Source organism: Tachypleus tridentatus, chromosome 7 (assembly GCF_004210375.1).
Source record: "Tachypleus tridentatus isolate NWPU-2018 chromosome 7, ASM421037v1, whole genome shotgun sequence".
NCBI classification, from domain to species: Eukaryota; Metazoa; Arthropoda; class Merostomata; order Xiphosura; family Limulidae; genus Tachypleus; species Tachypleus tridentatus.
Window position 1 is genome coordinate 75,214,090 of NC_134831.1, and position 26,036 is coordinate 75,240,125.

The 26,036-nt window shown below is 30.4% G+C and overlaps 1 protein-coding gene across 2 annotated transcripts in view; it reads right to left on the bottom strand.

Annotated features, from left to right (window-relative positions):
- Positions 1–803: 803 nt before the first annotated feature.
- Positions 804–26,036, bottom strand: part of LOC143255997 (uncharacterized) — a 31,118-nt gene continuing 5,885 nt past the window's right edge. Inside the window, exons 3-11 of one of the 2 annotated variants that reach the window (XM_076512515.1) lie at positions 25,529–25,600; positions 20,556–20,663; positions 19,708–19,782; positions 17,405–17,579; positions 15,266–15,383; positions 11,097–11,184; positions 8,054–8,113; positions 5,395–5,610; positions 804–2,806 (exon numbers count right to left, since the gene is read on the bottom strand). In XM_076512515.1, the coding sequence (XP_076368630.1) occupies positions 914–2,806; positions 5,395–5,610; positions 8,054–8,113; positions 11,097–11,184; positions 15,266–15,383; positions 17,405–17,579; positions 19,708–19,782; positions 20,556–20,663; positions 25,529–25,600 (2,805 nt within the window). In that variant the 3' untranslated portion in view covers positions 804–913. The remainder of the gene's footprint in view (positions 2,807–5,394; positions 5,611–8,053; positions 8,114–11,096; positions 11,185–15,265; positions 15,384–17,404; positions 17,580–19,707; positions 19,783–20,555; positions 20,664–25,528; positions 25,601–26,036) is intronic. The other variant, XM_076512516.1, reaches the window with a different exon arrangement.

The following is a 26,036-nucleotide window of genomic DNA, read 5'->3' on the forward strand; positions in this document are numbered from 1 at the left end:
ATGCAGTATTTGCATTAAAATGGCTCAATATTCAATCTCATAACATTAAGTTTTCAAACATTTTCTAGTGGGCACGTCCCCAAATCCTAAGAGATAGAAATAATAAAATAAAATAAAACTAACATGAGGGAAAGCTATCAGGAAGACTACATTCCCTCACGTAATGTTGCATTTTCTCATGAATATGTTCACTTTCACTGGTTGAACTAAAGGATTATGGATGTACCATGCACATTCCTGATGAGGAAAGCCAACTAGAAAGATGAAATTCCTTAAGCAATGTTTTATATTCCTGTGAAATATGGGAATGTTATATTTTGATTCCTGGTCACACCTAGAAATGGCAATATGCCATAATCTAACCACACAAAAATTGTTTTTCACAGCAATGAGAAGACAAAGGTAATTTCTTAATATTATGACTCATAACAATAGAAACAGTTAGAATTTAAGTGTTGAATTATACATGTTTTTCTGAATGACGTTAGTACAGTAAGTACGTTAGTTATCTTTTTGCAGGATTAACAAAAGTTTAAATTCCTGAAATATTATGTGGTACTGATAAGCGCAGTGTATAAAACTATTATAAATGCTTACGTTTTGCATATGACAGCAAACCAAATTTTGCTCTATTACATATTTTAATGTAATAGTTAATGGATACATGTATATGATGCTTCTAAGTTTATATTGCTAATTATAAGTGTTGGATTGACATCAATCTAATTTACTCATATCCCAGGTAATGACATAAAAAGATTAGGTGTTGATTCATCATGTGTGGAAGAGCAAAACATGAATATTTTATAACAAAAATTAATGTAAATAAAAACCAAAATGGAACACAATATTAAGGTATTTAAATATTTATAATGCATGTATGTAAATCAATCAAAAACTAACAAATAAAATTTTACAGTGTTTTAGGTTTTTTTATAGGTGGCTCCCAAGCATCTTGCTTTGGTGTGTGTGTTGATTGCATCTGATGGAGTTCAACACATTTGCTCTTTTCCTTTTCATTAGATGATATTTTTTCATCAGGAGTTAAAGACAAAATATCTTTGTTGGATTCCTTCTGTTGAATGCTGGAAGATTCTGTTAGAGCAACAGACTGTACAAAACCCTTTGGGCTTGATAAATCATTCTTAATATAAGAACCATTAGATATTGATACTGTTATTTTCTCGTGGTTATCAGTAGTTATGTCCTGTTGTATTGTCTGTTGGACAAACTCTTTTTTCTTTGAAATATGAAGAAGTGGTTCATCTTTATCATTCATTGTCATATCTGGATCTTGAGATGATGACTTTAAGGTATTATCTTTTGCCAATACAGTCTTTTTTTCAACTTTGTGAGTAACCAAATTGGAATACATTAGACTGTTTTCACTGAAGCAATTATTTTTTGCAGCTGTTGCAGTTAATGATGTGGTATAACAGTTAGAGGCTGAATCTGACAAATGAGCTATCTCATGATTTCCTTTGCTATCTAGTTGAGAAGTGGCATGGCAAGGATGCACAGTGTTGTAGTTTTTCTCAGTGACACAGCTACTTCTTGTAGTTTCTGTAATTAATTTCAATGATGTGTTGGAGTAGGTAGATGTAGGTATTGCACATACTTGACAACTATGCTCTAAAGGTATGGAAGGAGAGGACTGGGTATTACTATGGCTTGTTTGCAATGAATTTTTATCTGTAAATGTCAAAGCTTGCTTCTTTTGTGTGTACTGTGCTACTTCTTCATGGAAAATGGATGTCTCTGGCTTTCCACAACTCAACTCATTGTTGAAACATTTTGGAAAACTAGAAACAAAAGAGGTATCTGAATAATTTAACAACAAGGGTTCATTCTCAAGCAAATGTTGAGTTACTTCTTTCTGACCAATGATATTTTCTTTGTTATCTATATGTGAGAGAGACTTTTGATTCAATATATTGAATGTTCTACCTATCCCAGAAATTTTATTATTTTTTACAGAATTGTTTGATAATGTAATAATGTCTTCAGGTTCTATGTTGATATTCTTTGAAATCCATTTATCATTCATCACAGTGCCTTTGACTGATATTGAACATTTTGAGACTAAGGTCTCTCCATTGAATTGAAACTCAGCATTGTTTTTGTATGATGAACTAAATTTTTCATCTGTTTTCCTGTTTTCATACAGTTCTGGAATAGGTTTATTCATTAAAGAACTACAGTCTTGCCTTACACAAATATCTGAACCATGGACTACTGCAGAACACAAATAACTTTCATTATTATTTCCAACTGATTTAAAAGACATTTCAACAGCTTTATTGTTTTCTGACTGGATATTCACAGCTTCTTTATTATCTTTGAACGTTTGAATATCAAAACCTGTTTCTTGTTGATCTTGCAACTGTGAACTTTCTTCATTCTGTATGAAATCATCTGCTTTGACTTTTTGGAGATTACATTTTGATTTTGGAGAACAATCTGAAATCTGACTAAGCAGAACACACATGTTGTCTTGATTCTTTTGTAATCCATGAGAGACTTCAGAATTATCTGTACAAAAGTTTGATTGTATTACTTTGGCTTCTTCATTTGAAACAGTATTCAAACACATATATGTTTCATCAGAAACCCCAATTTCTGTTGTTATATCATCTTTCTGATCTTTTTTACTGCTGTTTTTATTCATTTTTATAGCACCTTCTGAAACTGGCTGAACAAGATGTAATTTGGATGAACTTAACATAGTCTGAGTTCCAACTCCTATTTTACCCTCAGGACTTTTGGTCTGGGTGTCTTTGTTACATTTGTCTTCCTTCATTAACTCCTGCAGAAGGAAAAATAATATGTAAAAGCATGTTGTTCAAAATACATGAAATGTTATTGAACTTTTAATTTGATCTTACTTAGATTATATCACCATGATAAAAAATTCAAAATCCTATTAAAAGATTTGTGACTCAGATGAATTAAATTTATACATTACTGTAGCTTATTGCTTTTCAGCCAACAATTCAGAAGTTTAATTCATAATATGTAGGTGAAATGAACGTTTTTTACAAGGGATATTAAATTAACCAACATAAACAATAGTATTTGGTATATATGATTCATTTTTTTTCTACAACAGTCAGTCATCCAAACTTAAAGTGGAATGTATGTGTGGTTTGTATAGTAAATTATATAATAAGCTGTCTTACCGCTAATTATGCTTTGAAAGATTTTCCTTAGTTCTAATTAATTTAATTACAATTGCAAAAATTTGATTTGTTACAATACTACAAAAAAGCCTTATAGTCCAGTAAATATAAATTTCTAGGGTATTTTACTTCATCTGAACATATGTTTTACTTATTTTGATAGTAATATTTCACTGTCACATTATTTTAGGTTTACTTTGTAGATATAGATGTATATCTAATTTTAATATTAATGCTGTAGTTAAATGTTTTTTACAATCTTTCATGAAAGACGTTAAGGTTTTAAAAATCTGAAATATTCTGAGTGGTTTTTCTAAATACATCTAACACAATCTAGAGGTACTATATATTTTGAAAGATAATCTCTCAGCTTCTGTGGAGATAAAATACCTTGCAAGATAGATTTCTCATTCCTAGAAATGATATTTCATATTTATAAAGTAATATAACACCCTCATTTTGAGAGATAAAAAGCCTCAAAAGGTAAATTTGGAACTAACTCTCTAGCTCAAGAAACTACTAAATATTCAGGAAAAACTATTTTACAAATTATTAAAGAGATTCAATTCATTCTTATAACATCTGAAATCTTTAAATGGACAACCAAAGATGTTGGAAGGTAGCTAGCTTTCCCCAGTCCCAAAAAACATAAAAAGAATCACCAATTAAAGGTACCACTTAACCATTCCTAGAAATATTAAAAGCCTAAACAAGTAGCATCCCAACTTCAAGAAATTAAAGAAAATCCTTCAGACTTGATTATTAAGTAACAGAAATATTGGAAATGCTAAGAAAATCTCTTTTTCAAATGTACAAAACATTCTCTGAAGTTACCTAACCTATGTAAGAGCCAGTGTGTGTTACATCACATCACACTTGGTTTCTTGAAATAGGAGAAGCCATAAAAGCCAAAATGCATTTATCCAGAGCAGTTTCATTGCTGTCTGTCCATAATGATTTTAGTGTTTGGGGTGCAAAGGAGATGTGAGGGAAGTAATGAAACCTTATAAGTGTAGTAAGAGTTGATATAATAAACCTAAAGAAAAGATATAGTGTGGGATCACCTAGTTTAGAGCCAAGTGCATAAAATTTATCATTTAAATAAAAACTTCATTTCAATTTTAAACTTAACTTGTTTCTGAATTAAGGTATTTACTGTTATATCACCAATATTTTTAATAAAATGAAATCTCTTTAATCAACACAGACTCTAAACTGAGAAATAAAAAAATATAGTTCTTGTTTTCTTGTCTATACATTTCATTTTATACTTAAAGTACACAGACTAACAACAATATTAAACTTTTGTTGTTAATTGTTGGAGTGTAGTGTCATCAAACCACACTAGCTTATATATATATTAAAGGTTGTTAATGTAACTGATTTTTACCAAACATTTATTGTATGAATGCATAATGAATTCACTTCATAAAAGACCTTAATTTTGATTGGATCACAAAGGAATTTACTGATGTATGAATGATTAAATTTCACTTTTGTGCCTCTTTGTCAGTCAAACTTGATTTCACAAAATTTATTTATTTCAGTTAGCTGTGAAATGTGAGATTAGGGTACAGTGTGGTGTGAGATTGGGGTGAGAGTACTTGTCCCATTACTTTTGAGTGGGCGATACTCTTACATGTGTTAGAAATCTTGAGAGTTAACCTCCTTTTATGGATTACAGCATCACTGAACCTCATAAATCTAAATATTTAAATAATGTGAACTAAATAAGCTTGGTATGCCTCTGAATATCATGAGCAAGCATTAAGCCTTTGAATATAAATAACACCTTGAAGTTAAATTAACACATTTGCTTATATTTATGAGTAATTCTACATAAATGAAAATAATTTATTTTAACCTAATGTTGAAGAGTCAGAAGCCACATTAATCAAAAAATAACAATGTAGTAGTCCAGTAGAATATGAATAAACATTTTAAATCTAGTAACAAAAGCCACCATTAATTAAAAATCTTTTTGAACTTCCAAAGAATAAGGTACTATATATATCTAGTAGTGTGTATGATTTCTTACATTTGCAATAATGTCAGATTGATGTGAAAATCAGATGGAGCATTATTAAAGTAATACACTTTTTTTCACATAAAATCAGTATTAAGTAATCAGTTAAAGGAAGTATTGCAGTCAAGAAGCCCACTTGCACAATTCACATAATCAAATCATAAGTGGGTTAGGGTTAACTAAACAAACCTTCATTCTCCACTGCTTCACAACATCTTGGTGGTTTTCTTGTGCTTTGTATAGTTTTACTTCCTGATTGGCAAAATCTTCCCGTAATTTCTGAATTTCAATATTAGCCTGCTTAAGCTCCATCTGTATTGTATCTTTTTCTTTTTCTGTTTGCTTCAAATGTTCCAAGTACTCTTGCACCATTTCATTTGCTCTCTTAAATGCCACAACAGTTTTCTAGAAAGATGTAATAAAGAAAATTAACATTCTTTTTTACGTATCTTTATCATTCACATTTAATTCATGAATAGCTTTTTACACCCAATGTATCAGTTAAGTAGCTTAAAGTACAGTAGAAACAATCTACAATTAATATTAATTACTTTACATTCACTCTTACTCTTATGACCAACAAAATTGTTCAAAGTAGATAATCCACTCTTATAAAAATCTAAGATATTGAAGGTAAAACTATTCACTCTTATAGACTACAGAATTCTGCAATGAAACTTCAATAAATTATTCACTAATTCCTGCACTGGTAGGAAGATAATATGTACGAAGTACCAATTAAATATAAATGTAAAATATAAAAACAAATCTCAAGTAGAAATAAGACTGCTTGGTTTCTCACCATAATTTATGTGTTTTTAATGTAAATATGTATTCCCTCTGAGAAGTGTATGAATTGTTCTTCTATGTACATTTTGTATCAAGATTTTTACTAAACTTTAACAGAAAAAAAAAGAGATATTCTACAGAAATGCATGCCTGCATCTGATTCAAAAGATTAGAAAAATTAACTTATAACGATAAGAGAAAGAAAAAGACAGAGAAAGGGAAGAAAATATAAAAAAAAATTGAAAACCATCTTTTTATAAGAAATTTTCAAAAAGCTTGGGTGATGCTTTTATTTAGTAACTTTCCTTCTGGGAAAGTAAATCCTCCAGTGCTAAATAGGTAAGATCCTCTACAAGTAAGTCTGATGTTAAATAACTTAATATGAAGTTCTTAAAACCTCTCAGTGTTCTTCACTCTTATATGACATTAGCTAGTGTAATAAAATACAGTAAATTTGTGCAGCTTAGGAAGCTTAAGTAGTTCCTCTTTCAGCTCACATCCTATCTTAATTCAATCCAACAGTATACATATTTCTCAGGTTTTTTGTACATAGGCCTGGATTCACTTACAGCAGGTGTCTGTGACTTGTTGGCAATAAATGTGAACAATAAATGGATAGCACACAATTCACTTGTCTTAAAATAATTTGTTCGAAACAAGTTAAATATACATAGAAGAAAAATCATTACACTACTGGTTACCACAGTTATAGCTAGAGCTTTGAATAATTGTCTCCTTTTCATAATAGTCCACACAGACCGGTTCTATTACTTTAGAACCCAACCAACAAGATGGATTATTCTTCTTTATCTTTGTTGTTACAAGCTGTAAAACTCATTACAAAATCACCACTATAACTATTGGTTAGCACAGATGTATCACAAAATTATACACATTTCACTTTTCTTGTTAAACATCCACATTTAATTACTTTAGAATCTAACTGACAAAAATTATCTTTCTCTATTCTGTTTCTTACTATATAATTTGCAACAAATTCACTTACATCAGTCTGTGTGCTGCCATAGTTGTTTGCAGGCTGGTTCATCTACTTTAGAACACCTCTTAACAAGACAAATTATCTTTTTTCATTGATGTTAAACTGTGAAACACACTTTAGATATCACCTACTACAGCTTAATTAACAATGACACAGTCTAATTTTACTTCTACTAACTTAACTTTTTCTTGTACACTGCATCTACATGTATTTGTAACACATATTTATCTAACCCTTTAATGACAACAATATTCGCACAACAAGAAAAAATTAGAGGCTTCAAGTAAAACAACATCAACAATATTACAACAATCAAACTGCATTCACATTATATGACTCATAAAGAACCACACAACGAAACTTGTCACAGTCATCACCCTCAAAATAATTAACTTTCAACACTCCTGCTATGAAAACTAAATGGTCAATAAATAATAATTTACTACACAATCAAAATAATAATTCTTAAACCAAACAGTTTTGTATATCCAACAATACCCTTAGAATGTGCAATTTATTTCAGTTTTTGAGTAATTTTGGCTTCCAACCTGCGACCATCCTAATTTTGTTGGAAGCTGTCAAGTGATTATTATAAAAGCAGAATGCAAGAGAAAAGTAGGTCCAATGGTGGAGCATGATGCAATGTTGATGGTTGATACATGAATTACACTTTGGAAGTGGATAGGGAAAGAAAGGAAATATTAACATGTGAAACTTGTGGTGGTTAATTTTACAGTTTCTATTGATATACAGTTGCAGTGACCAAAAGTTCAGTTATTTTATGTTGTTGAATATAATTTAGAATCTATGTATTACTTGTAAAGATGTCATGATTTATTTTTATTAAAAACAGTTGAAATTCTGCAAACAAAACATTCTGGTTGTGTTTAGTGCTCATAACACCTAGAATATCACAATAGACTAATGGAAGAGTCAGTAATTAAAAACGACGTGATAAAAACACAACATTCTGGTTGTGTTTAGTGCTCATAACACCTAGAATATCACAATAGACTAATGGAAGAGTCAGTAATTAAAAACGACATGATAAAAACACACCTCATTTTCCTCCCTGCTAAACTTCAATAGTTCCTTAAGATGTTTCATTTCTTCTTGAATCTGCTTAAACATGCATGAATTTAAAAATAAGAATATTATAAAAACTTTCACCTGTATTATTAGTGCATCTCAACTGAACTTGAGAATAGCATAATGTTTTTGTTACGTGTACATATTACTTCTCTCACTCATATTCTATACATATCATGATGATTAAGATATTTCTATAACTTAATATATATGTTTAAAAGTAAATATCACTACTTAGATTTGATTTCCGTATCACTCTACTTATTGCTGTGAAGCTGATAATTCTATAGCATCAAACCAACTCTTATAATTTCATATAAAATAATCAACATAATAACAACACACTAACTTTCTCAAATAATTTTTAAAATATGAGACAACAGTAACTGAAATGTGGACAGGAACAGTAGTTTTATGTTGTTAAAAACCTTCATATATAAAAGAATGGAACTATTTATTTCTTTTGTCTCCTTGTGAGCCAGCAGTTAGTTTATGATGGCTAAAATCTGATGTTCAATTCCCTGTGGTAGACACAGCAGATATCCCAAGGTGGCTTTGCTCAAAAACACAAAAACAAGCTATTCTTTCTCTTACTGAATAACATTGCAATTCTACCCGATATCCCATACATACATCTGTTAGAACTATAAGTGACAAGTCTAACACTAAAAGAGTTTTAAATAGCACGTGGGTCAAATTTCCTTGAGAACGTTTTTCCAAACAAATACATATAATGTGTTGAGTTTGCATCAAAATTTTCCAGCAAACTGAGAAAATACACAATGATGGGGTATTAAAAGTAACATGTCATCAGCAGAAAGATTTAATTTCAAAGCAATAACACAAATAAAAAAAATTAAGTATGATTCAAGCCTTTATTGTATTTAATTAGTACACATTTATATTTTGAATATTTGTAATTAGCTGATTTTAAATATATAAAAATATCCAAAATAACATGACACCATAATCATGTGATTTCCTTTATGGTTGTTAATTTTCAAGACAATAATTACAAATTTTTACATAAATGAAAAGATGAGAGTCTAAAGTCATAAATAATAAAAAGTATATAATTTGATTTAATCATACTCCAAATACAAGGCATCAAAAGATATTTCTGACATGTTCTTTTGGAGCTTGTAATAAAACTACTTTTTTCAGCAGAGGATCTCTCTTACAAACATACCTAGTGTAGATACTCAAATTATGTCATTTTGTTACATCATTATACACAACAGCCAAGATATTTGCTGTTATCAATGACTTAGAGGGTAAGGCTAAATTGCAATCTTCAGTAAAAGTTATTGAACATAAAATTATGAGAGCTTCTTTATGGGTTTTCCCATACTTCAGTTTTACTTCAAAAGATAATATACAGAGTGTATTATGCTCTTCCCACCATATTTAGTTTCTACCATGTGTAGAGGACTAGGGTAGGGTGGATTTAAAATGTATTAGTTACAAATTGACTTGATTTCCTTTTAGAAAAGTTCTTGAAAGTAGGGTTACATAACAGATGTGTATTTTTCTAACTGTATGACTAACACTGAAATGACATAAGTAGTGGGTAGTTTTACGGTTAAATAACTGATAAAGTACAAAGCTAAATCTGTGAGTAATAATTGGGGATATATTTATAACAAAAAAATTGTAAACAGTATGAAATGCATGTAAATTAGTTTACAAAATGGGTAGAAGAGATTACCATTTTAATTCAACTCTTTATATACATGTTTATCACTACTTAGTATAATACCACATTAAGCTTACATTTATGATCTGTGGAAGTGGTATAATACAAAATAACTACTTTTATTAGCCTGCTGTAGCTGGGTTTACTGCAGAAATGTAAAGGAAATAACACAAGTTTCTACACCTGTCTTTGTTAATGTATATAGGTGATACGTATGTCGGTGATGGGTTTCAAATTTGTATTTCTAGAATGGATGGTAAATGAAGTTGGCTCCTGAAGTATTATGACAGTAAAAAGGTAGCAGAAGGATATATCTTATTACAATTTGTTTGATTTTTGCCTTTTTATTCTAGGTGAAATATAATCTGGTAAAGTTGAACACGTGAATAACACAACATGGAAAAATATGACCGAACGTAGCCTGAGAGCTAGATGTTTGATGCAAGGTTTTTCAGTAGTTATATTTTAAAGAACTGTATAAAATCATATTTATAGGAGAAGATTTTTTTCAACATTGAAAAATGGACTCTTATGAAAGTTTGGCCCTTATAACTAAATAATTTTATATGCTAATGTATATATTCAAACTGGTTTAAAAGAAATAGATATAAACTTAGGAATTTACTGTTCTTTTGGAACATCTTAGAAACAGTCACAACAGGTTCCTCATGAAACTTTGTTTGTAATTCGTTCTTAGCTAACCTCCCTAACCACAAAACTGAAATGGCTAATTTTGTAACTGAAGTTATTAATATAGCCATTAGATTTATATACCTTCTGTAAATGATATATAATGTTAGTTTGTCATAAAACTGAATAAAGAAAAATTATAAGCCACTTTGAGTGTCTTACTAACTTATTGTTCAAATGAACAGATTAGAGTATTCTGGGATTAGTTTTAGTATAAGTTTTAGAAAAAAAATCATCAAAGACATTACAAAAAACGTCTTGAGATCGTGGCCATAGCTGGAGTGAAAATTTACCCAAGGTCCAAACACCAATATGCACAAGGGTTCAGCCTCGCACACTGAATATCTCTTCCACGTAGTTGTAAAAGTAGATAGTATATTTTATTTTATTTCAACTTTTAACTGTGGTCTGGTTCTTGATGACCTAATGGTTAGCTACAGCAGTTTCATGTATCTTTACATTAATAAGCATTAATTGCTGGAGACAGGTAAGTATGGGAATCTTGAGAAGCTGTTGTTAACTCACTTCAGTAGACTTATGTGATTTTAAGTCACAACATAAAATAAACTGTTACACAAAAGTTACATATATATATATATTATATAGTATATATAGATGTCTCATTACCTTTTGAGTTTGGATCTTAAGCTTGAGGTTTTCTGTCTGTGATTCAGCATAAAGAGGTTTTGGAAAGTGTTTTCGTTTTAATTCCATTCTATAATGAAAAAAATAAAATAACTGTTTGATTAATTAATTGATAAAATATGATGGAAAATTTAATTTAAGTTCCACAGTTGCTATTAGGAACTATTTTTGTTGGAAAAGTTTGATGGTCAGGTGTAAATATTTCAGTTTCTTTCAACTCGAAATTAAAAGAACTTGTTAAAATAACTAGGGAAGAGTGTGGTCAAAGTTTCAAACAACCTTCACAAGTTACTTGGTCTAAACGTTGACCTCATTATTATTTTTACAGCAATTTTATTTATTTATTAAATTTTTTTTACATTTGTTTGTAATTGTGTATTTTTCAAAACTTGGTTAAGAAAACTGGTTTAAAATAATAAATTATGTGTTATTTAGAATATATGACAATTGAATTTTTTTCTATACCAAGAGAAACTAAACAAACAAAAATATTGGTGCATAAGAAAATGTTTTAGTTGATATTTATGAAACGTAATATAGTATGGATAATGCTAAGACATACCAATGTCACATGGTGATTGGTAAAAAAAATGACACAGAATTGACATGGCTAGAAAGCTTCTGAAAGAAATTTAAAAATTAAAAAATAATAATTTTTTTATTGATATCTCGATTATTTTACCCTACTTTGATCTACTAGTTTTTCAGAATTAATACTGTTGTTTCATATATTTACTGGGCAGTTTCTAGTTTACATTAATGTAGATTTTTATGTGCATAGCGAATTGTATAAATTAACTTTCATTTTAGTTTTTAAGCCTCGCAACAGTTTCTTACTACAGGTTTATTGTTCAAATTCAGACACTAGGATAAAAGTTTACTCTTCACACTTTTAAGATTTCTCATAATTATACATCGTGCACGCAAAATATTCTAATAAAACGTAAATGAAAAAAGCCAAAAAATATTATAAAGTAACTTTAAGAAAACAAAGAAAAAACATTTTAATTATTTTTAGGGTGTTGTATTTATTGGAAAACAAACTGCCAACACAAAAATAAGTTGACTTGGGTTTCCTAATAAAGCTTAATATTAAATAATTCAACTGTAAAAAAGGAAAAAAAAACAACAACATATGTAATATATACCACAAGTATAAAAAACAATTCACTGACAAACTGTGGCAATACACAGATAAGTGTTTTTATCACCTTTCCATTAACTATTCCATCATTTCAAAGCATTTCCATGGGAAATTGTAGTTCCTCTAGTTTATATGAAATCTAGAACAATTTGATGTATTTAGAATACAAATTTCAATTCCAAGCTCAGCAAATCTCCAAGAACTCCTTACCACAATGACCAATGTACACTAACATATTAACATTATTAACACTGCTGTCCATTCACATGGTTATAGTAACAACCTAGAATAGCCAGGTTCAAAACACAAATGTTTCAACACTGACCTTCAACCAAGATTAGGGATCAGTCTCTAGGGTTATGCTTAACACACAGACCATAACTGAACACTCACGTTCAACACAAACTCTCAATTAAGTGAAGAACATCTACACACAATTAAAAAAATAATGAGACATGAAAGGGTTGTAGCAACAATATCTACATATTGTAGCTCCATTTGCTTTTCCATATTTCAGACCTGCATCAATCGAACTATTCAATTTAATTTGTTTAGCAATTTATAAATTTATATTCTTCAATTGCATCTATGAATCATGCTTGTGATCCATATAATATGAATGAACACAATTATTCTTATAATAAATTACAGAAACAAATTAAAACATGCCTTAACGTTACCTTTACCTTTCACAAACAAAAGAAAATACTATGAAATACACACAATTTAAATCTAGCATAAACAAACATCCTTTAACACACATAAATCACATACAATCCATGGAATAGCTCAGTCTGTTATTTACATAAATTAAAAAAATATTAAACAATACAGTAAAACACATGAAAATTACAAACTCTTTTGTGAAGTCAGTTAACACAAATACCTTCAAATAACTTGACATTTCATTAAACACTGATCAAACTTAATTGCTGTCTGGTGATCCTTCATATTCATGTCTTTAATAGATATTTTACTCAAAATCATCATCTTTCAAAATATTTCTCTCATTCAGTCTGATTTCTAATATTTAAATTATTCTAATAACTATGATTGTATAATGCTCTTAGCAACGTTTTGTTAGTGAAAATGCTAAATATATTCACAGAGCCAGGGTTCATATATATATTTTTATAGTGTGTAGTATACATGATACAAATTGGCATGCACATGCTCATGAGATTTTGTGTTAATCCTTAGGTAAACCAGCTGATATCATTCTGTAAATAACTTAATACTTGGGCAGCTCTTTGATGAATTGTTAGTTATCATTTACAGTTACACCAATTTTTAATGTTCTAGATGTAAAATCTGTTACAATCATGAAAGACATGTTTCCCACATGATATCCTCAAGAAAACACCTCCATAAAAATCCACTTCTTTAGTTCAACAAGTAATAGATTTTAACATCTCACAGCTATCCTTCTAAGATCCTATTACTGTTGTAACTATTATATCCTAATGGGTTTTAGGTAACTTTTTCATAGAATTACAATTGCATTCCAAATCCTTTTAGTTTTAGACTTCCTCAGCCATGACAAGCTGTAACCTGTGATCATAAAGCCTCATAATAGTGGAGCCTTTGGTGACATTTATTGCATTCCAGGCAACAATTTGCCTAAACCATTTCAAGATCCAGTTAAGATCTTCTCTGGCAATCTCTTTGAATACCAGTGGGCTATATTGCAGCAACTTGTGGTTATGCTTTCTGAAAGAGTGAAGTACTACTGTTAAAGGTTATATATTATGCTAAGTGTTGTAATTGTTTTGATTTATAGATGTTACATGAGACAAACATATCATTCAGTTCAGTAGTGCATGAGCTTTGTCTAAGTAATCCTTGATGGATTCAGAAGCTACCTTTTCTCACAGATAAAATCTTGATTGCATCAATGGTAATGTTCTTTACCATGGTATGTATTTGGTTTCACTGTATATCCTCTTTCCTGTTGTGTGGACTCACTGTTTGACTTAAGAGCACTTGTTTATGATGAATACTTGAGAGTCTTATAAAGATATCCTCTGGACTCAAGTTGCTTAGGTTTAATGACACTTTTTTCAATATTGTTGTTTGGGGTTATTATAATGGTTTACTGACACAGATATGGACATCCAGGCTGCATTTATCCCTTTGACATAAAGAACTTCTTCCAGCCACACTGTGTCAAAGGATTTAAACCACTCAATGAAAATCTCAAATACGAGTTTTAATTCCAGTAAACCTTTTAAAGTTTGAGTTAAATTAATGAGTACAGGAAAAAATGAGGCATGTTGCTGTTAAATCCATTGGGAAAAGACAGAAAGCTTTTGTTCATTTGAGGCATTACTGGATATATTTTAAAATGGTCCCTTACTGTTTTAATCATTTCTTGAATATGAAGGATGAAAAACTATACTAACATTTCTAAAGATTGTTTTTAATGACAAGCAAAGGTGGCTATGTTTCCTTCTTTTATAATGATAGAAGTGGGAGAGATTTTTGAAAACCTGATGAGAGATGCTTTGGAAAGCCATTTAACAAAGTTAATTTTGTTGAAGAGTCAACATGGTTTTACATAAAAATTCTTCCCTTATTAATCTTTGACAGTCTTTGATGTGGTTACTGCTTATGTAGACTAGGGTACAAATGTGAAGATTTGGTATATCTGTTTTCATAAAATATATGATAGTGTACTACATAAATGCTTTGTTTAAACTTATCCCTATAAGAATAGGGGATAAGTTGGCTCATTGTATCAAGAAGGAGGGAAGAAGATGAAGGGTTGTTACAAATGGAGCTCAAATAAATTGCATTATCATCACCTCAGGTCTCAGCGCAGGGCCATTTGTTCTTCTTGATTTACATCAATGAAATCATTTAAATTTGCTGTGGATATTAAGGTCTTTGGTGTTTCCAACTGTGAAGAAGATGATGTTGTACTTCTGTTATGTAGTTAATTATATGTATAAAGGAGAACTGATCTGGGCTAAGTATGAGATATTCCTTATTGTACATTTCACTTTACCTGAGTTCAATAACTTCTCTGGACAAGTTAAAGCTCTCATTCTGAATTTCCTTTATTGTAGCATTTTGCTGATGGTTAACTCTTGTCAATCTTTTATTCAACTGGACAGCTTCAGTTACTGTGAAATATGAAAAACACAAGAAACTAAAGAGAAGGAAGTTATAATTATATAATAAGTGTGTGTGTGTGTGTTTTTCGTATAGCAAAGCCACAAAGGGCTATCTGCTCAGCCCACCGAGGGGAATCGAACCCCTGATTTTAGCATTGTAAATCCGGAGACATACACCTGTACTAGCGGGGGCATATAATAAGTACAATACTGCAAACTTTGTTTTAACTGCAAACATCAGAGTTGAAAATTATTAAATTTTTAAACATAAATTTGTGTAACAATTCTATAAGATTCTCTTTTAAATACAACCATTGAATTTAAAACTACTTAAATATAAATTTCTAGTTTATGTTCTCTTTGCATCATACAGTCTACAATATTCTTTAAATAATTCTTTAAACTGATGTTAAATAAGTTTACTTTGCTTTTGATCCTTTATTGAAGAAAACAAACCCTTGAAACCTGAAACATCAATAAATGAGTTACGTATAAACTGGATACCAAAATATTTCTCCTGATGAGTGAGATAAATAACTTGGAAAGGCACATTAAATACTTAAGATGCTTAACATGTGTATGCAACCAATATATTAGTGGATAATATCTATTTTTCATACCATTAAATTATTTGGAGCATAACAAATGCATGCCCACTTTAGTATTAAAGATAATTTGATCACTGAAATTTATTATGTGAAAAAGGACAGCACATATATAATGTAAGTAATATAAGTAAGTAATGTAAGCAAAAACTGTATAACATGAATTCCAAATACAATTTGTGAATCTATAAAACTCTGTCAAGATTATTTCCATTTAATTAGTTATAAAACTATTTGACACAATGTACTTGGGTTAAGTATGCCCGTAACATAATTTTAAACAGACAGTGAAAAAGAAATTTGAAAGTAACAATTTAAGTTAGACTTTATTTAGAATGCACCAGCTGTATTAGTTTAGGATTTAATTTCTTGTTTTTAATAAAATGTAAATTAACCAGCTTCTGAGAGCTAGAGGTAAACAAAAGAGGTTATAAGAATCACAGTAGCGGTTTACTTTACATTGCATGGGAGGATTATTTAGAATTATTCAGTGAAAATACAATGCAAAGTCCAGTCCACTTAATGAAGGTGTTTTTTCTTACTTTAATTTCAGATTCAACTAATTATTTTTATTATAATGTTTACTAATAAACCTGAGTTCACACTTAAAATTAATACAATTAATTACTGGCTTCTCTCACACATAAGACACTCTCTTACCTCCAGTATTTTGTTGAAACACAAACTCAACATTCATAGAACTTAAGTAACATACAACTGACATATAAAAAAATTGTCAACTTAATATGTAATTCAATCTACTGTTAGAATGATTCAATTACTGATGAAACAAATTCTACTCCTTATAACTCATGCTTTAAACCATTCAAATAATTTCTCAACCTTTTCAGAAAGGTTATGTTTTATAACTCATGCTTTAAACCATTCAAATAATTTCTCAACCTTTTCAGAAGGTTCTATAGTTATCAAACTATGCCTATCACATGCATTTAGAACTTCCTCTGACAAAACAATAGTACAAATGTCTACATTAAAACCCAGCCTACAACAGAATGGCTTAACTATGACTTAAAGAACAGGATGTAAGAGGTAAAATGTTTTAAATGAGTGAATTTAACTAAACAAGACTTAGGATTTACGTTTTATGTAATTAGATAAATACTAAAGTTAAAATGATTGTTAGAAGTCTAAGTTTTGGAAATTATAAGAAATTCTGATAAGTCTCAGAAAAGCTTGCTAAATGCGGGCTTTTACTGTCTCAGAATACTGACAAAACTGTATATCATAATAACTTTATAAAGTCTTATTCCATAATTTCATGAAAAGGTTTCATTAAACTTCTTCCTTATTTAGATAATAAAGTTTTAGATATTTACAAGATTATAACTCAATAAGCCAAAGGCTGTCATATTCATTCTTATGCTTGCTCATAACATGAAACCATTAAAAAAGTATATATTATACCACTGTCTTTCAGTAATCGTTGAGTGTCATCAAGTTCTTGACAACTTTGAGTCAGTCGATTCTGAAGCTGATGTAATCTGCTCAACTGTTGGGTTACATTTTCATAACGGTTCTGCTGTATCTGTAATCGAGTTTCTTGTTCCTTGAATTTGTTCTCTAATTCCAGTTTGTTCATCTGAGAATATTATAAAATATTTGTTATAGTATACTAATGTTTTTCGTTACCATAATTTCATAATAGTATTAAAAGCATGTAATTTTACTTAAAAATTATCTTTCCATTCTGGAAAATGAAGACTGTGGAGTATTAACTCACAGCAGTTCAGAAATCAAAGTGAAATGGTGCTATATCACTTGTTGAAGTATATAAAAATAAACCATGTTGTAATTTACTCATGTATGTATAGTGAATTTAATGTTTTCTCTTAAGTTACTTTGTTGTACTTATTAACCTATCAATACTAGAATCAATATGAGTAATGAACACTCAATACACTTTTAACATAAAAATTAGATATCATACTCATAACAAGCATTTAATCAGTAACCATGAATTTTATGGTTGCAGAAAAATGTTAATTTTTCAGAATGTAATGAAATCTCTGAATGAGAGGCTAAGTGTGTGACAATGTTTTGTGTTATAAAAGTTTCTCAAAATGTTAATGTCCACTGACTATTTCATTTATTGACTTTAGTGTTGTTGTAGTCAATAATCAATATTCACTAATCAGTGAAACAGTAAATCATCCATGAAAGCTAGTTCTATGTCTAATTATTTTTAATTAACTAATGCTTCTTTTCATATTATGTTCAGTATTACACAATGAACCATAAAGATGTAAAAAAGCATTAATCTTACGAACTCATTTCATTAAGGGTTTAGGAAAAAAATGGACATTAAAGCAAGATAAATATATTAACAAATTGGACAGGATCTCAGCAAATGTGAATCCAATTCAGAACTTAAATTGTTGTACATTATCTGGATATACAACAATATCAGTGACACAACTACAACTGGTAACTGGGGCCCTTATATCTGCTACCCTTGTCAACAATTCTTTAATTCATCAGGCCCTTTGCCCCTCTCACCCCACCTTAAACAACTGTGGGGGCTACAGACATATACAAAATATATTTGATTATGTTTTGAACTCACTAAAATATTATTCAGATATAACTTAAATCATAATGACCTTAAATTACATTTTCTTTTACTTTTCTACATTCCTAGCAATAAACTTCAGTGTACACTGTTAAAGCTAGTACTTATGAAATATATTAGCTATTTACCATCACTGCGAGACTGTTTTTATGCAAAGAAAACCAACCCAAGCTGTAGCATTTCTTACTTTGTGTTTATAATGTTACCATGTTCATTCTGCTGTACGCAAGTAGATGTTAAGAGATAAGAATTATAAGCATACTTAGACCCCTTGTAGCTAGGACATCCAATAAGAAATTAGGTATTTTTCTGCAACAGCAAACTGCAGACAGCTACTATATGAGCAGTGATTACACTATTAAACAAAATGTTTCACTTTTTCTTGTTCCTGGGCAGGAAGTGTTATTTCCCAATTGCTTATGCCTCAAGTAAATGGAAAAAACCTATTTTTCTTCTTCTAACTTTGCTTTTGTGACCTGAGAGTGTATAATGAAAACATGATGGGAACATTATATTTGGGGGCTGATACGTGAAAGTGATTTACATTACAGTCGCAAATCTTGAAAAACTACTCACTTCTGAACATTTTTGTATAACGTTAGTATAAATACATGTAAATCTTGATTTATATGCTGTTTTATTCAGAACCTATGAATGAAAATGTGCAAATTTGCCCGTTTTTACATTGAAAATAGGTTAATTTCTAAATTTCATTATCCAGGTCACAAAAGCAAAGTTTGAAGGGAATAATGGCCATTTTCTGTACTTTTACAACATAGGCAATTACGAAATAACACATACTATCGAGGAACAAAATTTGTGTTACATAGTGTTATAGTTATTCTGAGCATACTTTCTCTTTGCTAGAGCATCTTAAAACAAACAGCAGATACGATTTAATTAAAGAGAATATGCAATAGTATATACAAACATTTATAGTATATACATACCTATATATGTGAGTGTGTGGATGATCCTGTTACATTTATATGAACATCTAAGATAAAAGAATCGTACTTTAACAAAAATATTTGTCATAAAAACAAACAAACAAAAATTCCAAATCAATCAGTTTCACAAATAACATAATTGTTCATGTGAAAAGACAAGAACAGACATTAAATTAATAAAGTTCTACCTGTGATCTTCTGGCTTCTTCTTTTAACCTTGTGATTTCTTTTTCTTGCACCTCAATCGTGGCTTTATTTTTAGCCTTAATGGTACCAAATGAAAATAAAAAAGTGTTCATCTCTATATTATCAAAAATGAGAAATACAAAATTATGGTTTAGAGTTTCAAACAATCTCTTTAATTAATTATTTTTTGATAAATCTTAAGAGTTTTTTTATCAATTAATTATTTAACATGATACTTTTACTGACATGAATATTACTGTCTAGATCACAATTCACTGTTTAATCTTATTACCAAAAACATTCTTTATACTTAATCAGTATGAACATACCTCTAGAGAGTCCAGTTGATTAAATACATTACTAAGTAAATAATTCATTACCATAAACAATCCTTTTTACTGATAAGGCTTCTATTTTCTAATTGAATGTACAACCAACTTGTTACCCATCATAATATCTTTTTTGAAATATATCTTTTATTTTATACAACTGAAGAGTTAACTGTACAATACCCTTACACAAAACAACAACTTACACTAATATGAATCTCAACAATCTTTGAATAATATCTCTAGTGAAATAAATTTCCCCTTTGGCTTTTATTAGTTAGTTTTTGTAATATGTGCAAAGTGTACTTTACATTGAGCTAATAGAATACCAAATGTGGTTTAGTTAAACAATAAAAGATGAAGCACCTAAAACCATTAATACTTCTAAAGTGCAAAAAACTCTACTAGCAATCATTGCAGCTTCTGAGATACATGTTTGCTGTTAATATTTCAAACATAAGTATCTAACTTTATATAGTCAATATTTAGCACAAGTACCACAACATAAAAGTAAACTATACTTTCTCTTCCTTAAAATGATAAAGTTGATCTTCAAACGATTTTTTCACATCTCTAGTTTCTCTGTCCATTTCTTCTAGCTTCTGATAATGATGTTTTTCTGTTTCCTCCTGTTAACATTTGAATATAGATTTTGAATAACTGATTAACATAACTTTATGATTATTTGTATTTTTCTGTGTATTAAAATATTTTCACACAGATTAAAATCTTGATATTAATTTAGAAATACACAGAATGAAGAACTAAGCAGATACAGTTGTTACTTGGCTTCACAATCTCCAGTTCATTATATAAGTTATGAGTTTTCTCAAGCTAACAAACCTAATGCTAAGTTTGTCAATTATGTGTTTATAGTTAATTGTATCATGTAAAAGCGCCCTCCCAGTATTTTGCAGGAAACTTGGTGGTTTATAATGCTAAAATTCAGAATTCAGTACCTGCAGTGAGCGTGTACAACACAGCTTTCATTAGCTAGGTTTAGAATCCATCAGTTAAAATGTTATTATGAAATAAGGTAATATATGGAATTATGGTAGGCATGAAAATGACAACTTTTCACTGTAGCTGTATTTATGAAAGATGATTTTATGATTTTAGCTGTTCTGGAGTAGTTACCTCATCAGACAATCTGAGAAATACAAATTTACAAGAAAAAAACAAACGTAACTACCTGAGCTAAATTACACAAAAGAAAGAAGCCAAAAGAAAAATTAAGGTGGGTGGATACAAAGAAACTGTAATATTATTAAAGCAAGAAAAAGTTTTTATCAGGCAGGCCCTACATATATATTTCAATTAATCATAACTATTGAGCAAATATTACATTGTATAATGTTATGTATTAATTTTATATCATTTTAAGTCTTTAAAATTCAACTGTTTATTATTATATTATACAGTAAGTTGAAATATTTATTTTTATGTGAGCCTATGCATATGTACAGTATTTTGTAAAAGATGAAGGACAAAGTCAAAAATTAGATTTCAGACTACTTTCAAGAATTATAGAAATTAAAAAAAGTCAAAATGGCAAAATTTTAGTAACTTTAATATTTAATACAACAGAAACTCAATGGTAATGTTTATGTTCAGCAAAGAGTTACAATTCTGTATATTCCCATTTTTGCTTTCATAATTGCAGACAGTTTTTCAGGCATTGTTGCAACACATTTAATTACTTCACATGTCTGTTATCTCCCATAAAGTTTCTTTGGAAGTAACTTTTGATTTGTCGAGTTTCTGATCTATGAAATCCCAAATCTGATCAATTAGGTTAAAATTGGGGCTATGAAAAAGAGGGGCATTGCATCATTTGAATGACTTCAGCAGCTTATTTCCCAGCTAAGTGACTTCTGCATAGGTTGGATAAATGTTTGGGGTCATTATCTTCTTGGCAGTAGTATCCTTTACCAATAATATGCAAATCAGTGACTATACCATGACAGATCAATATCTGATGGAACTTGTGCTGGACCATTATTCCATCTATCTTTCAAATATCTCCTGTTGCTCTCAGAAGAAAACCACTCCCAAACCATAACACAGCCTCCCTCCCATGCTTCATGTTAGGTGCTATGCAATGAGTAAATATCTTTCACCATCCTTACACCACTTTGTAAGTGACAAATACCAAACTATTACCAAACTCGTAAGTAGAAGACAATCTCTAATGAGAGACAATATATATGTGTTGGTAGATTATAATGGTCAAAAAGTAACAGTTGGCACCACCAAACCCAAGTCAGCTTATGTATGTAGAGACCAGTTTTTCATTCTTGATTCGTTTCCTTTCTTATTGAGCCTGAGCTCTGTTCATGCAATAACCAGATGGTAGCAAAGGGAATATAACTGGGTTGAAATGTAAGTCATGTTGTTTGTTGTCTGTTACAAACCAGAGAAAGCAACATGATTATGGGTATTGGTCAAGTGGAGATACAATGAAGCCAATGAGACATAAGTGCACTCAAAAGTAGAAGAAATTTTGCTTTCCAAGGTATAATTTTGATATCCTACTTCTAACAGTAGTTTTAGAACATATCATGATTTATAATTGGGAGTTACAACCATATCTGCAGCTTCACACTTAGCTGATTTTATAAACAACTGGAATTCATTTGACCTCAAGTTTTCAGTCTGGACTTCTTCTACTAAAGATTGAATGCTTGATCATTCCAGCTATTTATTTTTTAATCAACTAGTGGATATCCATATTAATGGCCTGCTTACCTTGAGAATTTTTATGCTGCATCAGAGGACATCACTTAAATAAAGACTAGTACATTTAGGACTTCCTAAATGAAATAGAATAAATGGCTAATCTTTGGATTGCTGGTGCTAACCTGTTGTTCACCATGGCAAAGTTTATGGATTAAGATGTATTGCTCATCAACATTTGTTGTCTGATTGATACTGAAAGCTCATGGGGTTGGGCAGCTCATTTAGCCAGTTAGGTTCTTTGCAATACAAGACTCCACTATATGTATCAGTGATGGATTGAGAAGCAGTGACCATCACATTGTTGACTTCAGAGGAATTGACTCTTCAAGCAGCCCAGCAGCAGACAACTCTAATGGAACTGCCCTTCATAAATGTGTAGTCAATCTAGTTAATGAAGAAGCACTATCCTGTTGAAATGTATTCAAACACTGATGGTAACAAATGATGGAACATCATATCCCTAAACAAAATAAATCATTTCTAGAGCTAGGATGCTATCAAGACTAAACCACGCTCTGGGGGTTGGCTAGGGCTAGACAGATCCACAGATGATAGCCACTCTCTCAGAACTCACAATCACAACATGCAACATTATAATAACAACCATAGTGATATAAACAAGCCACCTGACAATGTAGGTTTACATAAGTTCAGAAGTAACAATGTCAATTAGTGAACCATTTATCCAGCAAGGAATCTCTACCTCAATGGCATTCAAATAGTTCCAGGTACAATCACAGAAGCAACCTCAAATACACCTAAAGTGATCACTAACTAGCCTGCATGAAAACATATTTGCATACACAAGCAACTGCCAAACGGATGAAAGCTGAGGCCTTCTGCAACAAGGAAAATAATTGATTGCTACATAGAGCTTCATTTTCATTGCAGCTTGAAGATGAGAAGCATTGCTTGTAGGTCGAATTGCAGAGATGAAAAGAGTTCTAGCCAAAACTAATTACATGGGTTGACAACTGGAAGACAACCACTGTATTCAAGGAACTTCTGATGGGATTAAGGCAAACCAAGTGAAGCCAAATGCTTGTTCCTGGGTAAGTAAATATCTTTTGCAGATTCTTTATTTATTCAAGTGATCATACTGTATATTGTATCTGTATCTTTGCAATATCTTTCTTTTCTTCTTTCTTTTTCTAAATGTATTTCTGAATGTATATTGTGTTGTAGTTATTAAAAAAGAAAATAATTATTGTATATTTTAATCACACTTTATTGTGTTTTATAACAAGGATTTGCTTTATTTTATCCAATGTTTTAAGAAAGTTTATCATATGATGTGTTTTAACCCTGTGAGGATGATTTTCTCTGTTTTAGTTTTACAGTATTTCATGCATTTTTTTTCTGAGAGGGTTATTCAGTATCAATCCTTGTAATGGCTTTAAAGGGTTTATTTTGATGCTCTTTGTTGTTATTAGACAAAAACCTGCACAATGGGATATCTTTGCTGTGCCCATCATAGGTTCAACAAAGGTGGCTGTCCATCTGTCACAAATTTGTATAGTTGGTGTCTCTTATTGTTGGCAATAAATTCCAACAATAAATGAACAACACACAATCCACTTGTAAAATAGTATATTTACCTTCAAAACAAATTAATTGTATGTCAAAAAAACGTGTTACACTACTGATTACTGTAGTTGAATCTAGAACTTTAAATAATTCCCTCCTTTTTTCTTTTTTTGTCAAAAGTCCACACAAGCTGGTTTAGTTACTTTAGAACCCAATTGATACGAATTATTCCTCTATATCTACATTGTCACAATACAAGTTGTGAAAGCTTCACTTTAAAAATCACCCCTAAATGGCTAACTGACAATTATGCAATCTGGAGTCACTTTTTCAATTTTTAATTTCACTAACTTACTTAGTTTCTTCCCTGTATCTGCATGTATTTATAACACACAAAACAGAAATCTAAAAATATCTAGCCATCTAGTAACTGCAATATTACATATAACTCAGAAACTCAGAAGCTTTGAGTAAGATGATGTCAAAAGCCAAGGACAACAACTAAACTACGTGCACAACATATTACTTGTACAGAATTTTGTAACAAAATTTTTCATAACGAATGCTCCTAAAAGAATTAACTTTCAACAATTCTACAATGAGAACTAAATAATCATTAAATATTAACTCACTGAATAAAGTAAATAATAACTTACACTGAACAGTCTGGTATATCCAAACTATCATTCATAAGATAAAATACACACACTGTTGACTGTTTTGTTTGTTTGTTTTTGAATTTCACACAAAGCTACTTGAGGGCTATCTGTGCTAGTCGCCCCTAAATTAGCAGTGTAAGACTAGAGGGAAGGCAGCTAGTCATCAACAACCACCGCCAACTCTTGGGGGTCTCTTTCACCAATGAATAGTGGGATTGACCGTCACATTATAACGCCCCCACGGCTGAAAGGGCGAGCATGTTTGGCGTGACGGGGATGCGAACCTGCGACCCTCAGATTATGAGATGCACGCCTTAACATGCTTCGCCATGCTGGGCCCACTGTTGATTCATATTAACAAAAGAGTGTTTTTATAATGTATTACACTTTATGTCCAGTCCATTTACATCTTAGCATGGAGTCAGATAATTTTAGTGGAATTCAGTATTACTCTGCAGTGTATCTTTCCAAACCTTTACGAGTTTTATACTTGAAGTAATACATTTCATGAATCTTTAATATTCATAAATATAATTTAGTATTAATACCGTAAGTGAAAAAATACTGACTTGCTTTCTTTCCAGGTTGTGCTTCTCTTCCACAAGCAACTGTATTTTTTGTTCATTTTCAGTGACTAATTTCTAAGGAAAAAAATCACTTCAAAATTCAATTAAGCATGAGCACAAGTTTCCACTGTATCCATAAATGTACACCTTCAGAATACAATTACAAGTTTCAAAATCATATGTTAAAACTTGTGATTAACATATGAAAGATGACTAAGAGATTGCTTTTTCAAGCCACTAATGAAAACTGTATTAAAATATTTATTACATATGCATCAAAAGTTCAGTTGGTGCTTGCAGATAAAGCTGTTTACTAAATGGTATTTCAAAGTTACCTGAAAAGGGAAGAAACAAAGGAGATCCAATAATTATAGATGGATAGAGTTTGTGGGTAGATGTGTTTAAAATAAAAATATATAAATGGCTAAGATGATGCTGAATGACAGAAAAATTTCCCAAAATATTAGATATAATTTTTTGTTTTTGTTATTTAAGAGCAAACACTAAACAA